The sequence below is a fragment of the Plasmodium vinckei genome, assembly GCF_900681995.1.
Source record: "Plasmodium vinckei vinckei genome assembly, chromosome: PVVCY_13".
NCBI classification, from domain to species: Eukaryota; Apicomplexa; class Aconoidasida; order Haemosporida; family Plasmodiidae; genus Plasmodium; species Plasmodium vinckei.
In genome coordinates, this window is record NC_051305.1 from 845,417 (window position 1) to 870,858 (window position 25,442).

Below are 25,442 nucleotides of genomic sequence, written 5' to 3' on the forward strand. Positions count from 1 at the left end.
ACTTACTAAAAACAAATGTATATAGTACTGTGTTTAATTATGCTTCATATATCCATAGATTTACACCTCAAATAATAAAATTGTAAGTAGAACAACTTGTAATATATATAGGTAAATGAAGTGATTTGCATTATGTATACTTCATTTTATTTATCTCTTACCCCCAAATTATACTTAATAAATATCAGTCAAATGACTAGTATGGTCTAATTTCAAAATACTTATACGTTTTTGATCGTTTTCTTGGTGTTCTACCATGTTTTCCACCTCCTCCTCTACCTCTACCTTTTCTATAACTTCCAATAAAATGATGATCTGTATATGCTTGGTCAAATGATTTGGCTTCTTTTAATTTATCAACAAAAGCTTTTTTTAATATTTTATTTTTGTTGTACCATAAATTTAAACCTGTAATTTCTGTGTTTATTGGAAATTGTTGTCTTTGCGGGTGTAGAGATTTATCATTAGGTAAATAATATGGAGAATATTTACCTGATTCTTTATTTTTATATAATTCATATAATCTTTTTTTTTTTAAATGTTGAAATATAGCATAATAATAATCACTTTGTTGAAACCTCGACATGAATATTTTCCATGGTAATGTAAAATTCCTTACATTTGGATGGGATAAATAAAAATACATAACATTTCTTAATTTTTCTCCGAAATTGGATCGAAGTTCTTCTGGGGGAGTTCGCAAAATATAGTTATCAAATCCTCCTGCATCATCAATAGCATGTAATGCACTAGTTGTTATACGGACGCTTGGTATAATAGTATTTAATATGTTACTTACTATATGTTTTTTAAATACATTAGGTTTTATTTTTATTCTTGTTTTTTTTAAAGAATATGATACTTTAGTATAATAATTATAATCTTCATCATGGTAAAGACCAGTTTGTGATGCTGCTGATGGTACTCTACCATATGCCTTAACAGGAATAGGATGAATTATTTGTTTTTTTTTGAATCCCTTTTTATGACTTTTTCCAAGCCTTCTTAAATATTTTCCGAATAAATTTAAATTTTTAGGCATATTTTTATAGGCTAAATAATGATATCATAAAAAATCGAAGCTTGTTTTTACTTTTTTTTCTCTGATTATTTCGTAATCAAATACATCTTTATATTTTCAGTTTCTGTTATTCCATCATTTAGCCTCATTTAATGGCATTTCCTTTGCTCTTTCCTTTTTTTAACTTTTCATTAGATAGTAACAATTTTATTTTAAAGCAAATTCATGTTTTTCATCTCTATGGCATGCACACTTATATATATTTATGTTTGTATAAGATATATATGTAAAGGATGCACACTTTAAGATATATTAATTATATCTGTTGATTTTTATAACATAAATGTAGCATAAAAAAATAAATATATATTCATCAAATTAATAAGGTATCCAACGAATATCAAAGTATAGCAAACTCCGTGTTAATAAAACAAAGGATGAACAATAGGTCGCTCATTTTAAAAATTGCCTTTTTTGGAGAAATCAAATAATATACGAAATTAAATAATAATTTTTTTAATAAGAAATAAAATGGTTCCTTTTTTTGAAAGAACATATTTGTAATTATGTGAATATAGGAAAAAATTGATTTATCATAAAAAAAAAAGAATGAATAAAATAGCAAGTATACAATTGCTTTATAAGGGAATATCTATATTATATATATATGTAGCTGTTTGGTACTTTCTACACATAATGCCTTACAATAGAGTAATATATAGTCATAATTTCTTAGCAACTATACCTTTACTTTTTATAATATTTGTTCTATTTTCCTTTTTGCTGATCAACATCAATCTTTTGTGCTTGCTTTATACGCCAGGCAATCTCTAGCATAATGAATGGTGAAATAAAGGCATATAAATCCATTATTCAATGTATTGAAAAAATGAGCATTATGCTTATTTTAACGTTTTTATCATCCCTTTAGTTTTATTTCCCTATATGTATTTTCTTTGCATGGGTAAAGCAAAACCGATGAGCAATACGAATGCATTACCAATTGAAAAAAATAATTGTACACATGGCTATTGATAAAAAAAAATTACATAGTTATTGCTATAAGAATTACCATTAATATTATAAGCGTTCTTTTTATATAAGTTTAAGATACATAAACAATTCGAAAAAAAAAAAAAAGAAACCATTATTTTAAAATAACTAAATTATAAAAGAGACGTAATAGAGAGATCCTGTATATAAGAAAATAAAAATTATACATAAAAAATGAGAGAGATAATAAAATGGAAAGAGAAAATATGGGTAAATAAAACAAAATTATATTTGGCTTTTCCTCGGGGTTATCATTTCCTGTTGTTCCAGGTCGATGTTAAGGAAAAATATTTGGCCAATATATCATATGTTTTATTTACTACATAATATTCCGGAAAGAATTGCATTTGCAAAAGTTTAATGTCCCCTTGAACCTCTTTAAACATAAAGACATATGGATTTTCCCATAGGGAAAGATCTCTAGTTTCATCGTCTCCTTTATCAAGAATATTTTCTAAGCCCCTTAATATACTCTTACAAAGTTTAACACTTCCATTATTCATTGGATCTGATTCGCTAACTAATTCTAACATGTCCGCAATAAGTTGCATACATATGTTTTGTCCAAATCGATTTGTAGTAGCTGTACATGAAATAATATACCCCACTTGCTTTTGATTAGCTTTTGATAAGCATGCACATACAGCATAAGCAGCTTCAATTTTTGTGTTAAAGTCGTTATCAGTTTGAAAGATTTCAACTAATAGTGGAAACACGTCGTTTTTTATTAAAAGCTCAACTTCTGATGTAGTTTCACAACCAATGTTTCCCAATGCATTACATGCCCTTGCTCTAGCTCCAGGTTTAATTTTAGTGTTATTTAAAATTTTTTTCAAAGCTTTTATAACATTGCAAGATATAAGTATACATATTTGTTGATGGTTAGCTGCGTATGCAATTTTTGATATAATAGATAAAGCTTCAAATGCTAAATCTGGGTTTGAAGACTCACAAAGGATTACAGCATTGTGCAATATATCAGTTTTAAGTAAAACATCTATACCTACTTGATTTTCACATATAGTTATACATATAGAACTAGTTAAAAATAATATCCTTTCGTCACTCATTTTTATGCAAATTGATAAATAGTTAGTTATAGTTTCTAGTTCCCTTAAAAAGGATTTTTCATATAATTGGCATGCTGAAACATAAAACATTTTTAACCCATATACTACTAAAGTATAACAAACTCGAACTCCATTTAAATTGGGGATATTTTCAACAGATTTTAATAGCATTTCTACAATTCCTATATTATCAATTAAATCATTTTTTAATTTAGATATATCATACATCATAATGGTTCTTAATAAGGATATGATTAATTGGACAATTAATGATGCGTTTACTTTTTCACATGATTTATGGCATATATTTTTTAGCATATAAACTGTGCATGTATATAATTCATCTACAACATCTTGCTTGATTTTTTCATTTTGATCACAACAACCAAATATTATAATAAGTAATGTTAATGCTTCTACTATTATTTCGTCATTATGAAATATATAATTATAAAGCAATGATTTTATATTATTTATTATATTCATTTCGAATATATCACTTAAATTTATATCTATCACATTTTCTCGAGTTAAGCATTTATCTAATAAATGAAAATACTCATCCACATCATTTATACTCTTACAATTAGTAAATATCATCGAATTTAAAATTTTAAAATTCATTGGTGTATTATTTCCATAGCTATTTAATCCATTGCTACTATTACAATTGTTTGTATTATTATTGTTATTACTATTTATCCCATTATTCATATTATCATTATTATTATAATTATTTTGGAAAAAGGAATTACTCATTGTATTATTGTTACTGTTATTATTATTAAGGTTGTTATTATTATTTGTTTCTGAATCATTTTGTTCATTTGCATTTTTATCCTGAGTATTTAGCATAGTACACCCTCTATTTAATAAATTTTTTTTATAATCATTACTATTTTTATATTTATAATGCAATGAAGCATATACTAACCTAATACCTTTAATTTTATCTTCAACTTTTGAACTTTCAAGTAAATTACTCACATTCTTTATTATATTTGTACTTATGCTAAAGGAACTTTCCATTTGATTTACTAAGATGTCAATAGATTCATCATTTTTATTCATTTGACTAAAACTTGAAGTATTTTGCTCGTTCCCATTGTTTATAAAAGAGGGACAATTATTATTATTACCGTTGTTGTTGTTTATCATGCTTATATTATTTTTATCTTTATCAATGTTTAAATTTAAATTATTATTGTTATTATTATTATTTAAAAAATACGGCATACATGTAGAGGAAGAATTTGCAAAATTGGAATTGTTCATTCCTATAACATCTTATTTTATAAAACTGGGTGCCTCTTTATTTGTAAAAAGAGGCAAACGCTAATGTTGAGGCGTATTGGAAAAATATATAAATTTTTAGTTCTACTATGTATATATAATATAAGCAAAATTCGATTAGGTTTTGCAAAAATTGACGTTGTAAGGTAGTTTTGCATAAAATTTAGACATAAAAGTTAATGCAAATATATATATATAAATACGTATATATATTTGTTTATTTATTAAACAAAGGAAACTTCTATTTGTTGAATATGCAACTTAAATAACAATAATCGTAATAAAAATTCAAATGTAAACAAAATATGTTTCAAATTTATCTTAATAACAATGATAAAAAAACGAAAAATGTATTATTTGCATATATGCAGTGTACTACCTTGTATATTTGAGATCATATATAATATATGTATATTTATTTATCGATATGCATACACTTGTATATGTATAGGAGCCTGGTGTGCCCAGAAAATGTATGATATTTCAATGTATATTTATTTTTAAGTATTAATTCGACTTTAAATATAACTATGCATACACATATGCATATTTCTATGTGTAATGTAAATCAAATACACATTAAAAATTTAAGCAAGCTTCTTCACTTTATAATGTTATATGTATATGTGTGTTTTAAATATATATAGTAATACTTATGTATATTATACATAGACTTTTTTGTATTGCTTTTTTTATCTTTCTAAATACAATACTATTAAAATGACGTTTTACATTATACTGTGAAAATTAGCATTTCGTGTAAAAAATAAAATAAATAATAATAGCAGCCAAATGTCGTAAATGAATTTTAATTCTGATTACTCATATGTACATATTTGTTTGTATATATTGTATACCTATACATGATTCATACATGTTTTTAATTAAATTTTTTGAACATGCAATTGAAACATGAAATGTGGTTTTTACATATGTATAATTTATGCCGAAAATTAAACAAAGTAAAAGCGTTAATATGTACAATGAAAGGATGTAAAATATACAATGCGAAAATATATAAATGTACAATGTGGAAATATGTAAAATGCTTAATGTATAATGCAAAAATATATAAAATATACAATTTGGAAATAAGTATAAATATAAAAACGTGAAATGTAAGTGAGTTAATATGAAAATGTTAAAACCTAAAATGGTAAAAATGTAAAGCGTAAAAACACATGGGAAAAACACAAAAAATTACATTTACCATTAATAATAAACGTATTTATAAAAGGAACAAAGGTATGAGAAAAATTTTGTGATAATTTGTATATATATAAATTTATACGATGTAAAAAAAATAATGCATACATTAAATATATATTAAATAAATCGTAATACTTCAAAAAAAAACGTACGGAATAAAAAAAAATAAAAACAATACATTTATATTACTATTGTAGTTTATATTTTCATAAGCAATACGTGATTAATTATTGCATTACGGTCGTTTATATTTTACACTTGAAAAGGTTATAAAAAAAATTAATTAAAATAAAATACCATTTATGAAAGCATATAAATAGATTATTTATAATAATAATCTATTTTTTATAATAAAAATAAACTATTCTTAAAAATATTATATATTTTTAAATTAAAAAAATTAAAAAATATATATGACACTTGCAATAATATTTGTGATATTTGCTAAAAGGGATATCATCTACGTATACATGTAAAGATGCATATTTATGCTTATACTTATATATTATATATTTTATGAGTATATTAATAATTTATTTATACCTTCACATTATTATTTGCTAAGACAACTGCAAGGATAAATATTTTCAGTTTTTTTATAAAATTATAATAAAATGGTGAGACATTTTGTAATTTAGAGTTGCTACCAATAAACGCTATATTAATTATATCTTAAATATTATATACTTTCATTATAATGCTTAATTTTTTATTACATATTTTTTCTTCATGAATTATTAATGAACTTTTATTAATACTATTAGTTTCTCTGTTTTTTTAAGTATCCAACAAAGGCACTCATTGAATATATTTCATTAAAATATTTGAAAGTATATATTATATAAAGAAATTTTATTTCTATATCTATCACGTTTATTATTATTAAAAATAATTGTAGCGCGCCTTTATATATATGGAAGGGTAAAATATTTCTGTAATAGTTATACATAATAGAAAAGTAATAAAAATATTTATATCATGTCGTATATTTGTTTAACTTTTATTATCTCAAACATGTTTATTAATCAAGCACCTTTCAAAGTGCATACTTTTTATAATATTCTGGGAAATAAGTTTTTAATAATTATATAATAAAAAATTGAGGTAGAAAAATAATTAAAGTTCTAGCATTGAAAACACCTAAAGATGGGAGTAGCCCCCCCAAATCAATAAACATAGGTGATTTAAGCAAACTACATTATTAATATTACTTCTTTTTTTTTATAAAAAAATATATGCTTTATGATGTTGTAAAAGTTATAAAAATATTAACTTTTCTATATGACAGTTCTTTACTCGCATATGAAATGTTCATATGATTGGGGCATTTTCTTTTATATGATTCATCACCCCTTCTTTAATAATTACAAAGGTTTAGCAATTATTAAAAGTTGAAAACGATATCTTTTTATATGGCTTACTGGAAATAATAATAGTATTTCTATTATATTGTATTTAAAATAATGCAAAATAATAAAAAGACATGCACAAAAGGATCATGCGTGCAAATATGTTTTTATTATAAGCATGTTGATTGAATGGGATTATAACGCAAATATACCTATGCCAATATAATTATATTATGTTGCAAAGACAATGTATGCATAGATATAGCTGCATACTATGTTCGATATGATAGCAATAATTAAATCATAGCCATATATTTAAAAATTAATACATATACATATAGTTGTTTGCTAAAATGTTCGTCATAATTATAAAATAAAAAAATAATGTATAAATTTAAAATAAAATCTTAAAAAATAAATGAAGAATGACAGAATACCATATATGTATTTACTTAGCGATATATGATATAAGCATACATCACATGTTTATATAATCATGCATAAATATTATCATATTAAAAAATTATTTTCCATTTAAGGCAAAAAAGAACCAAACAAAAGCCAATACATATATATAACATATATATATATATATTTTTATAAATTTAGATGACATATAAATTAAAAATAATTTTTTCGCGTTGAAATATATGGGCTATTATATATGTTTTGTTTTTATTGCATTTATTTCTGTATTTTTTTTTTATTTCCTTTTATGAATTTGTTTTGTTAATATTGCAATATATTTATCTTGACAAAAAGAAAACTCGACTTTTGTTCTTCTTACAACCATATTGGTCCTCCGGTTTTTGAGGTAAATTGAGTGGAAATAAGTCCAGCGAATACAAGTGAAGTAATTGCTGATAATTTAATTAAAATGTTAATGGATGGCCCAGATGTATCTTTTAAAGGATCACCAACTGTATCTCCAATAACTGAATTTTTATGAGCATTTGAACCTTTGCAATGATCTGTTCCTAAAGCACCAGATTCAATATATTTCTTTGCATTATCCCATGCACCACCAGCGTTGGTTGATGAAAATGCTAGCTGGATACCTGATAAAATAATACCTATTAATAATCCTGCAGTTGCATATTTTCCCATTAACATACCAATAATTAAAGGAAAGGTAACAGATATTAAACCTGGTAATATCATTTGTCTTAAAGATGCATCAGTTGATATTTTAATACATTTATCATAATCTGGTTTTTGTTTATTTGCTAAGATTAATGGAAATTGTTCTAAGCATTCATTCAAAACACTGTTAGCTGCAATTGCGACTGATTTCATTGTTAATGCAGAAAATAAGTATGGTAACATAGATCCAATAAGTAAACCAATAATAACCCATGGATTTAATATGTTAACATGTCGTACTTTTGCGCTACTTGCATATGCACCAAATAAGGCAAAAGCAACTAATGCGGCTGATCCAATAGCAAATCCTTTTCCAATAGCTGCTGTTGTATTTCCTGCTGCATCAAGGATATCAGTTTTTTCTCTAACTTCAGATGGTAAACCAGCCATTTCTGCAATACCACCAGCATTGTCTGATATTGGTCCATAAGCATCAATAGTTAAGCAAATACATAATGTACTTAACATACCTACTGCAGCTAATGCTACTCCATATACTTCACAGAAAATATAAGAAACACCAAGTGCACCACTTAAACAAATGATTGGAATAAATGTACTCTTATATCCAAGTGATAAACCATAAATAATTCCTGTTGCAGCTGATATTTTTTGGGTATTTGCAATTTCTTGAACTGGTTTAAATGAATATGAAGTATAAAATTCTGTAGTGAATCCAATTATTAATCCAGCCCATAAACCAACTATAGCTGGAACCATAATTTTCCAGTTAGGTATATCTTTTAATATTTCATATTTTAAAACTGGTGGTAAATAATAGTGTCCTATTGCAGCAATTGTTAGTGATTGGAATATAGTTGATATAAATAATAAATATTTTAATGTTCTTTCAACTCCTGTTTTTCCAGTAACCCTAACAAATGTTGTTACCAAAAGGAATGTAAGCATATTACTAATAATACTAGCGCTAGAAAAGAATAATGGAAACATGACACAAAAATTTATATTAAAACGCCCTGGATTTTCTGGTAAAGTTAATACTGATGATCCTATAACTAATGATGCACATAAACTTTCTGCTAATGAACCAAATAAATCAGCACCCATACCAGCCATATCACCAACATTATCTCCAACATTATCTGCTATACATGCGGGGTTTCTAATATCATCTTCTGGTATACCATATTCATTTTTTCCTGATAAATCTGCTCCGACATCAGCTGCCTTAGTATATATACCACCACCTACTCTTGAAAATAAAGCAATCGATGACCCTCCTAAACCAAATCCAGCTATAGCTTTATACAAAACTGTATCATCAGTGAATTTAAAATATGTTTTATATGCAAAAATTAATGCTCCTAATGATATTATACTAAGAGAAACTAACGAAAATCCCATAACTGTTCCTGCATTTAAAGTAACTTTGAATCCTTTATCTAAACTTTCCCATGTTTCACTTGTAGTTCTAATGTTAGCATAAACAGCAATCTTCATACCAATATAACCACATATTATAGATGTTATACATCCTACGGCAAAACTTATAGCAGTATAATAATTAATAAACCAAGATAATAATCCAGAAAATAACATCATAAAAACTATTAAATATTGATATTCCTTAGATAAAAAGGAACTTGCTCCTTCTGAAATATAAGAAGCAATTTCTTTCATCTTTTCAATTTTAGCTTGTCCATTTTCAACTTTATCTAACTTATCATCTGATGCGCCAATCGTTATCTTGGATATTGATATGCATTTAATTAGTGAAAATAACAGTCCTAGAGCTGGAGGACCAAATATTATGCAATATAGCTCTTCATCAATGCTCGAAAAGATTGGATTATTCATTTTCGTAAAAAGTAAATCATTAAAAATATGGGAATCAAGTAAAAAAAATTAACGACAATTATCGAATATAATAATAAATCGAATTCATGAGATTTTTTAAAACAATTAAAAAATCAGAATTTCAAAAATGCAACTATATGGGATGATAGAATTCTGTAACAAATAGTGTTAATTCTATGCGATCATGCCTCATACATTATTTTTATATATGTATTGTTTAATTATAACATTAATATGCATAATATTTCTAATATACAAAAATATGTTCCTTTAGAACGGCATTTAGATTAAATAATAATTTACAAGTATGTTATCATAAAAATATTTTATAAAATACCAAATTAAAAAAATATTATATTATCATTTATTTTTAATATATTTATAAAACATTATATATTTTTAAAAAAAATTCCAAAGGCGAAAAAGTGATCCTTTGGGAAATAATATTAAAAATTCACTATTTAATAGCAATAAAATAATAATGCTTATTATTATTTTTTTTCCATTTTAATTATTTATTCTCTTAAAAAAAATAATAATTAAAAAAATCTAGCATTTTATCCATTGGTTGCTTAAAATATTAATATTAAAAAAAAATATTATTATAGAAATTTATATGAGAAAAAGTAAAATACATGTATAAAAAAATTATTTTTTATTTAAAAAATTGCATTTCTTTTTTTAATTAGGTATATACATAATATAATAATTATATTTTTTTGTTTATTTTATATCGATACCAGATTATCCCTTAGGGAATGTTAATGTAAAAGCTTCACGTATTATTAGTTATTTTTAGCACATTAAAAGAAACGTTTATTTTGCCTTCTTTATTGCACAAAAACTTATTATACATAAAAAAAAACAAATAATTTTCTCTTTAGTGTTCGAAACATTCACAATTCTTAATATGTAAAAATTGTATATACAATAATGTTTGTTATTGAATTATAAAATATAATTTCCTTTATGTTTTATTCAATGTATTAAGGCTTAGTTATATAAATGTTTTATGGGAATATTATAGCATTGTTTATTAAGATATTTGTAACAAATCTAAAACTATTAAATATTATTTATATTATTCTTAATAAATTATTTAAGGAAAATTGGTATTCTCTTATATATTTAATATATATCTAATGATAATGTTTTTGATTTTAAAAAAGTACCCCATGTTTTTGAATATAAAAAATTATCTTATTAAAAAAATATAATAAAAGGGAAATAATAATATACAAAATAATTTTAAACAATTTTATTAATTTTCTAATAAACATAAATTAGGATAGAATATGTATATATTTACTAAGATAAAGAATATAGTATTTACTCGTTTATACAATCTCACAAAAAATAATGGTTGCTCTTTTTAAAAATTTGGAAAATTCTTAGGTTTTTGGTCATATAACTTAAGTTATTAAATATATATAATTCAAAGAGATAGTAAAGACTCCTTACTATAATGAATATATAGAAAGATTAAACTTTAAGATAAATAAAAAAGATAAGTAAATTAACAACCGAAAATACCAACTATTAAATGTGTATACATTATATATACGAAATATATGAAATGTGGAAAAAAATAAAATATCATGTCATATTAATAAAAATAAAAAAAAATGCAAATTTAATAAACATTTATAAAAATACAATATTACACTTGTTCCTTAGTAATTTGCTTTACTTTAATAATTTTTTTTCCCATTTTTCACGAATAACTTAAATTGTAATATGACTGAAAAAATATTTAAAAATATTATATATACATATGTAATATATTTTTTAAGTATTTACCATCTATATTAAAAATGGGTATTTTATGCATTTCAATAATTTGAATGATTTATGTATCCCGGCATATTGTATAAGCACAATCAAATACTCATATTCATTGGAAAAATATTAATTAGCTTCTTATTATATTTTTATTATGATTATTCTTGTTTTCCCCTTTTTTTTTCTTTATTCTTAAATGAAATTATCAAAATATTATATTTTCACAATATATTTTCATGGGTTTCTTAATGCATTTTCAACATGCAACTATAAATCAATAAGATGTAATAATATGAATATTTTATTAAATCATTTTTCTACAAAAATGCCAAAAGGTTTAGCTAAAGACCTTAAAAATAAACAAGTATGCTTTCAAAAAAAAAATTCCATGCTTTTTTTATAAGAAATTGTAATCATAGTCTTTTTTTATTTTTTGTTTCATAAAAGTCTATACAGGAAAAAACAACTATTGAATCTCTTCCCAGTTATTTAAAAAAAAAAGATAATAATTTGTTAATAAATCTACGTGTTAAACCGAATGCAAAAAACACGTCTATATGTAATAATTATTTATGTCTTTATAAAATATATACACATTTAATCTCCATATGAATCTCATCACATTTTTATTCCATCTATTAATAATATGATTTTTTTGGTATACTAATTTCAGACTTTAACGCAGATACAGAAGTTCTTAATATAAATATACAAGAGCAACCTGTTAATAACCAATCCAATGTTGCCATTATAAGTTATTTTTCTGATATATGTAAGGATGAAATTGATGACAAGATAAATATTTTATTTACATTGAAAAATATCAATGCTGTAAATTATATACATATTTATTATTTTTTCAGTAAATTTGAAGAAAAGAGATATATCCATTGTTGCAGGATTAAAGTCAAGAGACAAGGTAAAAGGGAAACATATTATATATAATACATATATGTATATCTAATGAAAATACTGTTTGTATTTCGATACTAATTTTCCTTCCACACATTTTTTAATTCTCAGGTTTTAATGGTTTCAAATATTTCTGTAGAGGATTTAAGCAATAAAATAAATCAAAACGTAGAATAATATTTTGTAATTTTTATTTAAAACTGAAAAATAATATATTTATATAAAATGTCATATTGTAATTAATAGTTTATTTTTGATATTTTGCATATCGAAATATTTTCTTATCTTATTTTATTTATTTCATTATTTTTTTTACACATAATATAATTCCCAATTTATACCATTTACTATGGTAATTTTGGACAAGTATTTTTTAACAAAAAAATAAACTACAAGTTTAAAAAAATAATAAATTTTAAATCATAATTCTTTTTTGTTGAACCGGCTTTTAATGTAAAATATATATGTAGGCTTATTATAAAACCACGAATTGTTCTACATACATAAATCGAGAAGTCATAATTTCTTATGTCATAAGTTTAACCATTTGCAAAGCATATTTTATAATTATGATAACATTAAAAGTTACATTTTTAAAATAAAGTTAATGTTTTTTTTTTATTTATAACTAATTTTATCACAGTAAAAAAAATAAATAAGCATTGTTATTTAAATGACGATAAAAATATAAAATAAATAAGCATTTGCATATTTATACGAAAATAAATATAAAAAATGAATATGTATTTGCATATTTAAACGAAAAGAAAATAATAAGTAAATGATATTGTTATTAAAAATACAAAGACTTGTGTATGTATATACACACATATAAAATATGTTTATATAACTAATCTTCAAAAAACTAAAATTTTTAAGCAGCTTTATAAATTTCGTCTTAATATATATATATATTAACAATTTATATAAATATCACATATATAATAATTACAAAATTTATTAATTTTCACATTTTCCCATTATTTACAATTTTGTTTTTGGGGGGTATTTCGTTGGCATTATTATTATATAACATTTAAGTAATATAATTTGAATGACATAATTCTTTTGTTAATCCTTTCATATAAAAAGGGTGTATATACATATTTATTATATGCGCAAATTCCTCTTTCCCACACTTATTTAGCATTCATTCTTTTTTTTGTAACTGACATAATTGATTCTTGACTTTTAAGGGTTTCTTCTTTTTCAATGAGCTTTTTCTTTGCTTCATCGGTATTTGAACCTTTATCTGTAATTTCTTGATATTTAATCATTATTGTAAATTCTTTTTTACATAATGCGCATCCTACTATGGCTATTATACAAGCAGGTACTAAATATAACAAAGCTGGTTGAGCATGTTGAAAATAAAAGAGCATACAATATGTTAATAATAAACCTGCTTGATAAAATACTGTTATTGTATAAAAATAATATTTCTTGAAAGATTCATGAATAGATATATCATTAAACATTTTCTTGGTATTTCCTTTATGTATTTTATTTCTATGCAAATAAAAATCAAAACGTAAGCATAAAGCCATTAAAATTCCTGGAATAATTATATCTCCTAAACCAAGCATGCTATAATGTAATGGATCTAAAGATACTGGGAACAACAATTTTACAGGAGCTTCAAATGACTTTAAAAAAAAAAGTAAAAAAATGTATAGATATGAATTTAAAAACTATAAAATGGGTGGATATATATGTACTTTATTTTTTTTTCGTCGAATTTTCTTTATTACTTTTGCAACGGTAACCATAACGTCATTTCCAAAGACCCAAAATATGTCATACACGAATAATCCAGACTACAAAATTAAAAAAAATATATAAATTATAGTGAAAATAATAAAACCAATAATCAGAAAATGGCACACATAAATGATCAAAAGTATGCTATTAAAACAATTTTAAATCAAGATAAAAATATAGCATAAAATAATCATATGCATGTTCTTCATTTTTTAAATGCCTACCAATAGTATGAATCCAATTACGAAGTTGCTTAAAATGACCAATGATAGTGCCTTTAAGAAAAAAAGAAAAAAATATATAAAGAATAATGTAAATAAATGGTAAAGATATATAAATAAGTAGTATTTAGTCACACTTTGAGCATAGTTACTATATAATGAATATTGTTCTTACTTGGAAGCAAAAGGAAATTGCTAAAATATTGTGTGTAATAAAGTCTTTGTAAAATAACCATCGTCCACCAATTATAAAACAAACAATCAAACTCAAAATTTCTCCTTTGTTTGTATTAAATACAATTGGTTCTGTAAAAACAATAAGGATAGAAACAATATTAACAAAGGTTTGGGTTGTGGGATATATGATAATGCAATGACAATTATTAAGTGTATGCTGGTCAAAAATCATATATATTTTTAATAATATATACCTTTTGAAATAAACTTTGGAGCATTAATACTTTTAATATATTCATCTTTTTTAAACAATCGTGGAAAAAAGGGTTCCTAAAAAAAAACGATAATCAAAAGAGTCTCAATATTTATTCATTAATATATAGAAATGTGTATATATAAAGTCAAATTATCACGAATCAATGTTTTTAATTATATTGATTTTGTTTGAATTTTTTTCTATTTCTGTGTGTAAGCATTTTATCATCTATAATATAGCAATGCGAAATGACCACCGTTATTTCTCAAAAATTATATTGATATAATATTTAGATCAATAACGCATATTTCTATTCTCCACGCTACATATTCCATCATTTTACACAATTAATCCATAGGATATATATACATAAATATATGCATATAATCACTACGTAAACATACGCATGTTTATATCCATATACAAATGTCTATATAAGTATTCATTTATTCCGCAATTATTTCATTTAATTTTATAAAATATATTACCAAAATAGTTGAAAAAACACCTTGTAGTGAAAATACTCCGGCCATTGTTAAATAAACGGTTAGTAGCATATTCACATAATAGGGATCTAAAAACTTGTAGGCAAAATACCTATAAAACGAAAAAAATTGTTTTTGTTATATTTTATTATTTATTCATTGCTTTGAGAATGTTCTATTAATTAGTTTCTTTTCACGTTTCTTACAATGTTAATAAAGCAGCTGATCCAATAATTGGAAACATTATTGCATCATATGTCGTTATATGGTCAGTCTTTTGACTTTTTTCTTCAGCCTATAATAAATAAAAGAATAAAATTGAGTATTAGAGCATTGTTATATAAATTTGTTTGTTTTTTTTGGCAACTGATCAAAAAAAGCGATGTACATAATAATTCCTACCTCTAATTGTTTTAAGCTTTCATGACTTCCAATGTATATCGTTATAAGTGTATATAAAGACATTTGGGCTACTAGAGGTATCACAATAAACCTCGACAAAATTATAATTAAAACTACAGGAAAAAAAAATATAAAATAATGTTAAGGATACAAACATAATATACAACTATTAATAAACAATTTATTTTGCATAATATCTACATGGATTTTTGAACTGTTCAACCAATGTGTCTATGAACAGTTTTTAAATACAGCTAACATATTAATACATTTAAATTTGTTGATAAAATTATCATACTTAAACACATAAAAAAAATAAATAATAATAAATAACATATTGATAAGGCAAAACATAGAATATTATTAGTTACCTATAAGTACATAACAGGAGTAATAAATTATTGAATTCCGCTTGTCGTGATTCTTCATTTTTTTATTTTTTCCAATTAACTTTAGTAAATTCATGTAGCCAACAAACTTTTATAAATTTATATAATTTAACAAAAACACTATATTTTTAGGATAATGTTTATAACCATTAAGGTTATTTTTAATTTATTTTTGATTTTAATTGTATTCCTTCTTTATATTTATTTTCTTAGATATCTTTATATTTTTTATATATGTACTTTCCCCTTCACCCCTTTTTTTATAATAATTCATAGAAATGTATTTCACAAATGAATTGCCAAATTTTTTAATAAGAATAATATATCTAGAAAAATTACTGAACAAAAAAAATATATAACTTATATATTATTATAAGGTTTATGCGTAGTATTAGCGTGTGATGCGTGATTATTATTTATTGTATCTGTGTTGTTATATTTGTGTATTTTGTGCAAAAAAAAATTTATAATAATAAAATAAATAAATATATTCAAATATAAATATTGCTATTTACATGTAATTAAAAAATTAACAAAATTGTATTATCGCAAAATGTGACCTTTAATATAAAATTTACACTAAATTTGTTTTAGGATAATCTTATTTATGGTTATTATAATGGTTATTTTATTTATAATTATTTTTTTTAATAATTATATGCATATATACAAATTTAAATTGAAATTTAGAACATTCTTAGAAATGAGGGAAAAAATTAATAATTGTATATTTAATATATTCGGTACCCCTCATAATATAATGCAAATATTTGATATACACAATAAATGGAAATATATGGAAAATTAGCATTAAATGTCATACACGAACGAATTACACACATACTTAACTATTTAAATTAACTGATATTTCTTCTTAATATTTTTTTTAGTGCGTATCATTAATATTTTTTTTTAAACGATATGAGCCATTATAGACATATATTATTTTTTTACGTATGTCAAGTATCATTCAACTTTCCAGCATTTTTCTAATTTATTTGTAATTTATTCATTATATCTTATATTTTTTTTCTTATTTTTTTGTCATTTTCTTTTATTATTCTAAAATATCAACTCTTATTTGTTATTTATGTATAATATTCTTCATGCAATTTGCAAAGACATAAGATATTTATCCTTAAACACAAAAAAAATTTCTTAAAATTATTTTTTAATGCTTGTTTGTTTGTCTGTTCATATAAAGACGCTAATTAAGAAAATTATGCATAACTTACTATGCATTATTATAGATTTGTATCATTTGAAAAAGATAATATTGTCAATAATAATTATTATTCATTTTTTTTAATTCAAACAAAGAGATATTTAAATGATAAAGCGAATTCAATAATACACACATATAGCTAAAAAAATTACTTATTATTTAATTAAATTATATACTTGAACTTTAATTTTTATGTTGTATTGATTATACTCTTTTTAAGAAAAACCATGAAATTATTTTATTAATTAAAAGGTTTTTTCATTTGTTTTTTTGGTTTTTACCACATTTATACACCATATATATGTCTTTAATAATATCTTTCTTATAGTATTCGTATGTATCTATAAAGATAAAAGGTGTTATTTGTTTGTTTTCTTATGTTCATAGCTTAACATTTAATTGTTTAATAAAGCTATGCTATCAAATTTATAGTTACACCAACATATCTCGAATAAGTATTAAACAAATATATCTTTATCAACAAAATTGTAAAAATGACAAACGTTTATAATGGTAATAAAAGCCTGAATGAGAATGAAATAAATAAAAAAAATGCACATATGAATTCTTATTCCTATCAAAACATGATTAATAATAATAATAATAATTTAAAGACCAGAAAAAATAAGGATCTTGACGTAGTACCAAAAGAAGATATCGAAAAGAAAAAGTATGAAAGCCAATTTTTCAATAATAATAACAATGGTAATAGAAATAATTATTATCACAGGAATTATCAAACTGTGGATGAAATAAATTACAACAAAAATAATATACATCAAAAAGCGTATGATGAAATAATTTCAAAGGGTGTGTATGAATATCAAAAACATTTTGTGCAAACAAATGTATATAATATAAATGAAAAAGACAATCTTTCTAATAACATAGACAAAAGTCTTTACTACAGTAAATCAAAATGTGGGTCGATAGATGAAGAGCCAATATCATGCGAAACAATAAAAAATGACGAAGACAATGATAATAGTAGTAGTGATATTAAAAATTGTTTAAATCCGCTAATTAAACAAAATAATGATGCAATAAAATCATTTACAATCTCAGAAGAACAACACAATAAAGAAAATAGTAAACAAAACTATGCGCAAATAGATTATGAAAAAGGTACGAATTACGATTCACAACAAAGTTTATTAGATAATGATCAAATGCAATATCATGGAGCTTCTCAAAATACTATAAATATTAATTCAGATCAAAATATTTCAGAAATATTCAAAAAATATATGTCTGCAGGTGGGGACCATCGAATTCCTATTGAAAATAATAAGCACAGTGGAGAATATAAAAGGGGCCAAACTTTATATACGAATGTTAGGCATAACAAGGATGAAGTATATGCATCTGATCAAAATATGACAAATGAATACAAAAATAATAATCCGATGTTTAATGTAAATACAAAAAATTCTGATTATTACCCTTATCAATGTAGTTCACGAGAAAATGATATATTAAGTGGTACTTCAGAAATTATGCATAAATCGTTTTCTCAAAATGAGTCGAACAACTTTAATAGGCATAGAGAATATTATTCAGATATTAAAAATCAGAATTTTTCAATGAAATGTGGTCATAAATTAAGTAACTTGTATTCATATGGACAAAATAGTATACATAAAAGTGACGAAATAAATTACTTGTCTGAACAGGAACAAACGGAGGAAAATGATGATATTGGAGAAATGGAAAAAACACGACTCCAACCTACTGAAGGCAATATTGATAATATACAAAATATGAGAAGCATATATAATTTGCCAAATATTAATCTTGACAATTTAAAAATAAATAATATGCATAACAACTTCTCACATTTAAATAATCACAATGTATATATGCCTAATGATAACACTAGAAAAATAATAGAACATAAAAAAGACGCGACTAACCATGGATTTATTACAGTTAAAGTTTTAGATCAAAATATTAATGAGAATTGTTCAAAGGATAAAAAAATGAAATTTACACAAAATTTAAATTCCACAGATTGTCACATCTTAAATAAGGATATTTATTATTCCCCAGATAATACTCCTGTTTCTAAAAATTATGATAACAATTATCAATATGTTAAAATTATAAAGGGTAACGATAACTCTTTAAACAGACATAGTATTATGCAGAATACAAATTATGATGTTTTAAAGACAAATTCTGCATTGGCACTGAATTTTGAACAAAATTCAAAAATAGAAAATGCAACACATGTAAAAGATGTAGATTCAAACACCCATGGTAATAGAACAAGTACAGATGCAGATGATGTTATTAACAAATATAAAGGTGGAAAGGAACACCTAAGTAAATATATACAAGATCAATACAATTTGGATGAAATAAAAGATTGTCTTCCTGAACCTACATTATATACCGACCAAAATTTTGATGTACCTAATATTATTCAAGGATTGACAAGAGAAAATAAAAATGGAGTTACAACAAATTGTAACCATGACACTATAATTGAATATAATAATAAATGGAGAATAGTTAATGGAAAAAGATTTTCAATGAGCCCTAATGATCATATTCAATCCGTTGAAAATTCCGCAAAAATTTTCGAACAATATTTAGATAAAACAAATAAAGATACAATAAAAATACTCAGAAACAGTAAATTTAATTCAATGACAGGAAAATTAACAATAAATCCAATTAAGGAAGAGGATAATATAAAAGACGTAAAAGATCACACTTTTGATTATTACGATATTAAGAATTCTTATCCGGCCTATTACAATATAAACGCAAAAAATGAGAAAGAAAAAAATGAACACAAATCAATTAAAAAGCAAAATATACCATTATGTGGAGATTATCATTTAAAACACAAAATTAAAGAATTCATATCTCAAAAAATAAAGGATTGCATTAACTTCAATGTTCTTAATTAATTAATATAAACATGTTTACGTCGTTTGCATCCTTTTTTATAAGAAAAATGCATAACATTGTGTGTATAATTTAAATTAAATTTTGTTGTGTACATTTATTTATTTTTTCCCTTATACTCTATATTGAAGAACAGCGGTTTAGTTGCTTTTAACACAATTCCCCATAGAGAGTTAATACACAGTATCCATATATACCAAATTACTATAAATGTATACATATTGTTTTTTTTGCTCATATTAATTTAGATAAATAAAACCGAACAATAAAAATTATGGTAAATGAAAAATTATATTGATCATTTGAAAGTTTAGGGATATCTTAATTATGCTTATTAGCATATATATATGTGACACACTATTAAATAGAGAAAAGAAGCTACAAGTTTTTATTTTTAGTGTAATTTACATATGATACGGTTTATATATATAAATGTTCGCACTCATTCATTTTCGTCAATTTATCACTTATGAATTAGTAATGGAAAATGGGTATGTATGCATACAAAAAAAAGAGAAAAAAACAAGTACTCATCGCTTTTCTAAGTTATACCAAAATGGTAAATATGTATTATATGCATTACATAGGTATATTTATATCCATGATATATGGTTTTACTGTTTTGGGGTTACTTTTAATCTTATGATGCATATTTCTCAATGAGGTGTTTCAAAGCGGCCTCATTAGCCCCCATCAATGTATCTACAGCAACACCATTTTTGTAAACTTTAAAGGTTGGCATCGAAGTTATGTTTTCTTTTTCTGTAACTTCAGAAGCTTCATCCACATTTACTTTTATAAAAGTGATCTTCGTGTATTTTTTTGATGACTCTTCATAAAATGGAGCTATTCTTTTGCAAGGTCCACACCAATCGGCAAAGAAGTCGGCAATAACTATTTCGTTTTGAGAAATTGCAGATTCGAATTCTAATGGAATAAAAAATTAATTAATATATATTCGTGTATGTACATTGTTGAAAAATGTAGTTACACATAATCCATAAATAAGTATATACATTTCTTAATAGCCCATGGAATGGTCATAATTGTATGAGCTATATTCATTTATATAATATATATATAATAAAAGCATAATTATAAAAACACAAATAAAAATAAACTAACCTGCTAAGCTATTAACGATTTGAACCATTTTTGCTTTTTATAAGGGAAAATATACGTTTTAAATATAAGCGGATTGTATATAAAGTAACTGTTGAGAATATTTTGTAAATGTGAAATAAGAATTATAAAAGTATATATTGTAAATATATGCTAATGTTTTTAAGCCTCTATTATATAATATTATGATATTAATTTTATAAGAAAATTTTTTATGTGCATGCGTATAGTATTTTTAATATAAAAAAAAGTATTGGATTTTTTTTATGGGCATTTTAATATATATGATATCGAATGAATTTATTCGAAAAAAAAAAAAGAGAGAAAAGGGTACATCGTCCTATGCATACATAATAAATATTACGTAATTACATGTCATATTTATTTTTTACTCATTTATTTCTTTTGCTTGTTTTTCTTGCAATTTGATTATTTTTATTTGAATAACTTATTTTGTTTATTTCATATATTCCTTATGTGTAAGCATTCAAAAGGTGTACTAATTGGATTACAAATTAAAAAATCAGGTGACAAAAAAATATATTATAAATAAAATTTTAAGAAAGAATCAATTGCTTTTCAGCTATATATGATATACAATAAAAAGATATAAATCGTCAAAATGGAAAAAAGGCATGCATATTTATTTCCTTAAATATGCAATTGGCAACTTTATAAATTTTCCATGAGTGAGTAAAAAAATATACTTCTCTCATTTTTTTAGCACATTATAGTGCATTTAATTTTATAAAAAATTTCCAAAAAAGAAGTAAAATATACCCAGCAGCAAGAGTTTGTTAAGGTTTTTTTAGTTTGTTTTTGGAGATAAATGTCTGATAATATAATGTTATATTTTATTAGTATTTAGAGGGAAAAAATAAATGTTGATATGCATTTCAACGGTGTGCAACTTGTACATATAACACATAATATGGGAATTATGCACGTGAAACTGGTTACATATGTAATATATACAAATTCTGTATTTAAATAGAAAAATGTGTTTTTCGTCTTTTTCTTATTTAGTACATATAATTTTGTAAATAAAGTAATAAAATAAACATATTCGAATATTAATCCATCTTAATAATCTTCTACATATATAATATATAAAATTATACATATACCAATGGTATTACAAATATATAGTCGACTATATCCACATATATGTGCAAACATGCACAATATATATTTCTAGTATGTAGCAAAATATAAATAATACCCGCATATTATAAATGTTATTTATATAATATACAAATGATTCGGTTGATATGTATACACAAATACTCCATAAAATAAATGAGTGTATATGTAAATCATATATTTGCCCATGCAATATAATAACCTATAAATAATACACATGTTTATATGCGCAAATTCTATTTAGCTTTGGAGTGAAATGATAATGGGGCCATAAATAAGACGAAATCCATGGGTATATGGTGTATGGAAAAATCATAAATCTTTTACATCCATGTAGCTTATATCATATAGGAACACATATGGGAAGGTAAAAAACATAAGTTACAAATTATATATTGAAGGTTTGGATTTCTTTGATAGCATTCTCATAAACTTCGTTTGATATATAATCGTTTTCGAGTAAAAGTGTTATAATTTTTTTCAAATCTTCAGGATATTTAGGTATATCCAAAATAATGTCTCTTAATGAATTTAGAACCTCTTGTATACCTTCTTCAATATTTTTTTTTGATATAAAATTTTTATTTACCAAATGTTGAACTAATTTCAAAGACAAATTAATATCGTTATTAATATCAACATTAAGTATAAATATTTTTTTAACAACATAATTACATAAATCATGATAAGATGGCAAAAATTCATCAAGATATAAATAAAATTCTTCTTCATCGATATATAAATAGAAATATTCTAATAAAGTATTATTAATTTTTCTTTTTAATTTCATTTTTTCATATGTATCATCTTCATCCCATATATAATTTATATTATTTAAGTTTTTTGTCTTTTTATCAATAACCCTTTGTTGTGTTTTATTGCATATCATCATACCAGTCACACCCCCAATATGTAATTTATATATATCACTTAGAAAAGCGGGATACAATACATCATCATAAATACATCTTAATAAAAATTTACATATCATTTCTTTTGAATTAGGGAAATCAATTTCATAATCATCTATATATCCAATAATTCGAATAAATGCTATAATAATATCATTTTTAAAATAATATGTTTCACTTAAATTATCCAATAAATAGGATATAAATTTTCTACATATATTATTTTTACTAAATGATTCTATTATACTTATTCTAATAAATTCATAATGAAATAAACTATTTGTATTGTTTAAAAATTCAATAACTTCATCTATATTTCCATCATTAAAAAAATCGCATAAGAAATCTCTTGATTTCTTTTTAAACTCTTTTTTTTCTTTCTCCATTTCTTTTATATTTAATTCTAAGACCCAATATAGTGTATCTTTCCATATTTCATCTTTTGTTTTTTTCTTCTCTTCTACATCTTCATTATTTTGTTCATACATATCGTCATCTCCCTTATCTTCTGGTTTATCGTCTAAATTAGTTTGTTTTTTTTCTTTTATATTTCCATCATCAGGAAAGGCTGAAACATCGCCATTAATTTTACCGTTTTCTATACCTAATGAACTTTCATCTATATCTTGGATGTTTAAGCTATCAAAAAACATTGTAGGCAATTTAAATATGTAATTTTTATCAATTACATTATCTAAAGTACTAAATCTAAGATATTTTAAAAATATTTCATAACATGATGGACAATCTAACTTTATATCATCTAAACTTAATAATATCTTTTCAAAGGCTCTATGTACTTGCTCTTGATTTATTAAGTTAGTAATATTTAATAAATTTAATAAGCATGATACATTTATTTGACACTCATCATCTCGATCAAACGATTTTTTAATTAATTGTAAAACTAAATAATCATTATATTTCTTTTCATTTAATTCTTTTAAATTTTCGATAAACTCTTTAAAATTATAACTTGTAAAAAAATTGTTAATTAATGAATCGCATTTTTTTTCAAACTCTTCAAATGTTATCATACTAAGATCTTCAAACATCTTATTTTTCATTTTATTTACTTTTTGAGAGTATTCAATTTCCTCTGAATTTACAACAGTAAAAAAGCAATTCTCATCTTCTATTTCACTATCATATATTGGATCGTTCATGTCTACATATTTCTTCGTCAAAAATTTTTGATCCTTTAGCAAGTTAAGTTTTTTACTTTTTCTTTTATTTGAAGTCATTTTGTTTATATAAGCGGATACAAGTGTTTGGCTAATGTAAATTTGTATCTGGAATTGAACAATATGTTCATATAGAAATATGAAAAGAATGGAAAATTAAAAAAAATGATTCTTTATTGTGTGGAAACTAAAAACGGTATATACATGTAGGCGCATATATGTATTTAATGGAAAAAATTAAAATAAAAAAAAAACATTTAATATATCTATTTATCGAATGCAAAGGCTTGTATATGATATAGCGGAATATAATACTTTCTTTACACGCAAACAATATTTTTTTCGTTTTTTTTGTCAATTTAGTTAATTAATTTGAAATTATGTATTTTTACTAATGAAATTGTTACATGCTTAAATTTGCTTTAATTCTGGAATTTTTTTACCAAATGGAAATATATACCACATTTATACAACAGTGTAACTTCATTAATTAGTATTACAAGTATATGTATGCGTGTATATTTTTTGTATTTAATTATTTTTTAATTAATATTTCATATCCATTTATGTATATGCAAATGTAAAAAATATATAAAACAA

The 25,442-nt window shown here is 23.3% G+C and overlaps 8 protein-coding genes across 8 annotated transcripts; 2 read left to right on the forward strand and 6 right to left on the reverse strand.

The window, feature by feature from the left end:
* Positions 1-196: 196 nt before the first annotated feature.
* On the reverse strand, positions 197-1,042 carry PVVCY_1302180 (mitochondrial ribosomal protein L28 precursor, putative; the record flags this gene model as incomplete). Its single annotated transcript, XM_008623893.1, has 1 exon — positions 197-1,042. One exon carries the CDS (start codon positions 1,040-1,042, stop codon positions 197-199), a length of 846 nt encoding a protein of 281 aa, XP_008622115.1.
* A 1,283-nt stretch (positions 1,043-2,325) lies between these two features.
* On the reverse strand, positions 2,326-4,419 carry PVVCY_1302190 (conserved Plasmodium protein, unknown function; the record flags this gene model as incomplete). Its single annotated transcript, XM_008623894.1, has 1 exon — positions 2,326-4,419. The coding sequence occupies one exon, from the start codon at positions 4,417-4,419 to the stop codon at positions 2,326-2,328; it is 2,094 nt and encodes a 697-aa protein (XP_008622116.1).
* Positions 4,420-7,778: 3,359 nt separating this feature from the next.
* Positions 7,779-9,956, reverse strand: PVVCY_1302200 (V-type H(+)-translocating pyrophosphatase, putative; the record flags this gene model as incomplete). The annotated part of the gene is made up of 1 exon (XM_008623895.1): positions 7,779-9,956. The coding sequence occupies one exon, from the start codon at positions 9,954-9,956 to the stop codon at positions 7,779-7,781; it is 2,178 nt and encodes a 725-aa protein (XP_008622117.1).
* Positions 9,957-11,934: 1,978 nt separating this feature from the next.
* On the forward strand, positions 11,935-12,827 carry PVVCY_1302210 (conserved protein, unknown function; the record flags this gene model as incomplete). Its single annotated transcript, XM_008623896.2, has 5 exons — positions 11,935-12,102; positions 12,186-12,297; positions 12,412-12,510; positions 12,602-12,657; positions 12,762-12,827. The coding sequence occupies 5 exons, from the start codon at positions 11,935-11,937 to the stop codon at positions 12,825-12,827; spliced, it is 501 nt and encodes a 166-aa protein (XP_008622118.2).
* A 962-nt stretch (positions 12,828-13,789) lies between these two features.
* PVVCY_1302220 (signal peptide peptidase, putative) lies at positions 13,790-16,417 on the reverse strand (the record flags this gene model as incomplete). Its single annotated transcript, XM_008623897.2, has 9 exons — positions 13,790-14,296; positions 14,402-14,467; positions 14,636-14,686; positions 14,808-14,938; positions 15,064-15,139; positions 15,554-15,662; positions 15,757-15,845; positions 15,953-16,065; positions 16,324-16,417. The coding sequence occupies 9 exons, from the start codon at positions 16,415-16,417 to the stop codon at positions 13,790-13,792; spliced, it is 1,236 nt and encodes a 411-aa protein (XP_008622119.2).
* A 1,643-nt stretch (positions 16,418-18,060) lies between these two features.
* On the forward strand, positions 18,061-20,484 carry PVVCY_1302230 (conserved Plasmodium protein, unknown function; the record flags this gene model as incomplete). The annotated part of the gene is made up of 1 exon (XM_008623898.1): positions 18,061-20,484. The coding sequence occupies one exon, from the start codon at positions 18,061-18,063 to the stop codon at positions 20,482-20,484; it is 2,424 nt and encodes an 807-aa protein (XP_008622120.1).
* Positions 20,485-21,122: 638 nt separating this feature from the next.
* Positions 21,123-21,635, reverse strand: PVVCY_1302240 (thioredoxin 1, putative; the record flags this gene model as incomplete). The annotated part of the gene is made up of 2 exons (XM_008623899.1): positions 21,123-21,409; positions 21,608-21,635. 2 exons carry the CDS (start codon positions 21,633-21,635, stop codon positions 21,123-21,125), a joined length of 315 nt encoding a protein of 104 aa, XP_008622121.1.
* A 1,500-nt stretch (positions 21,636-23,135) lies between these two features.
* PVVCY_1302250 (conserved Plasmodium protein, unknown function) lies at positions 23,136-24,902 on the reverse strand (the record flags this gene model as incomplete). Its single annotated transcript, XM_008623900.1, has 1 exon — positions 23,136-24,902. One exon carries the CDS (start codon positions 24,900-24,902, stop codon positions 23,136-23,138), a length of 1,767 nt encoding a protein of 588 aa, XP_008622122.1.
* Positions 24,903-25,442: the final 540 nt, after the last annotated feature.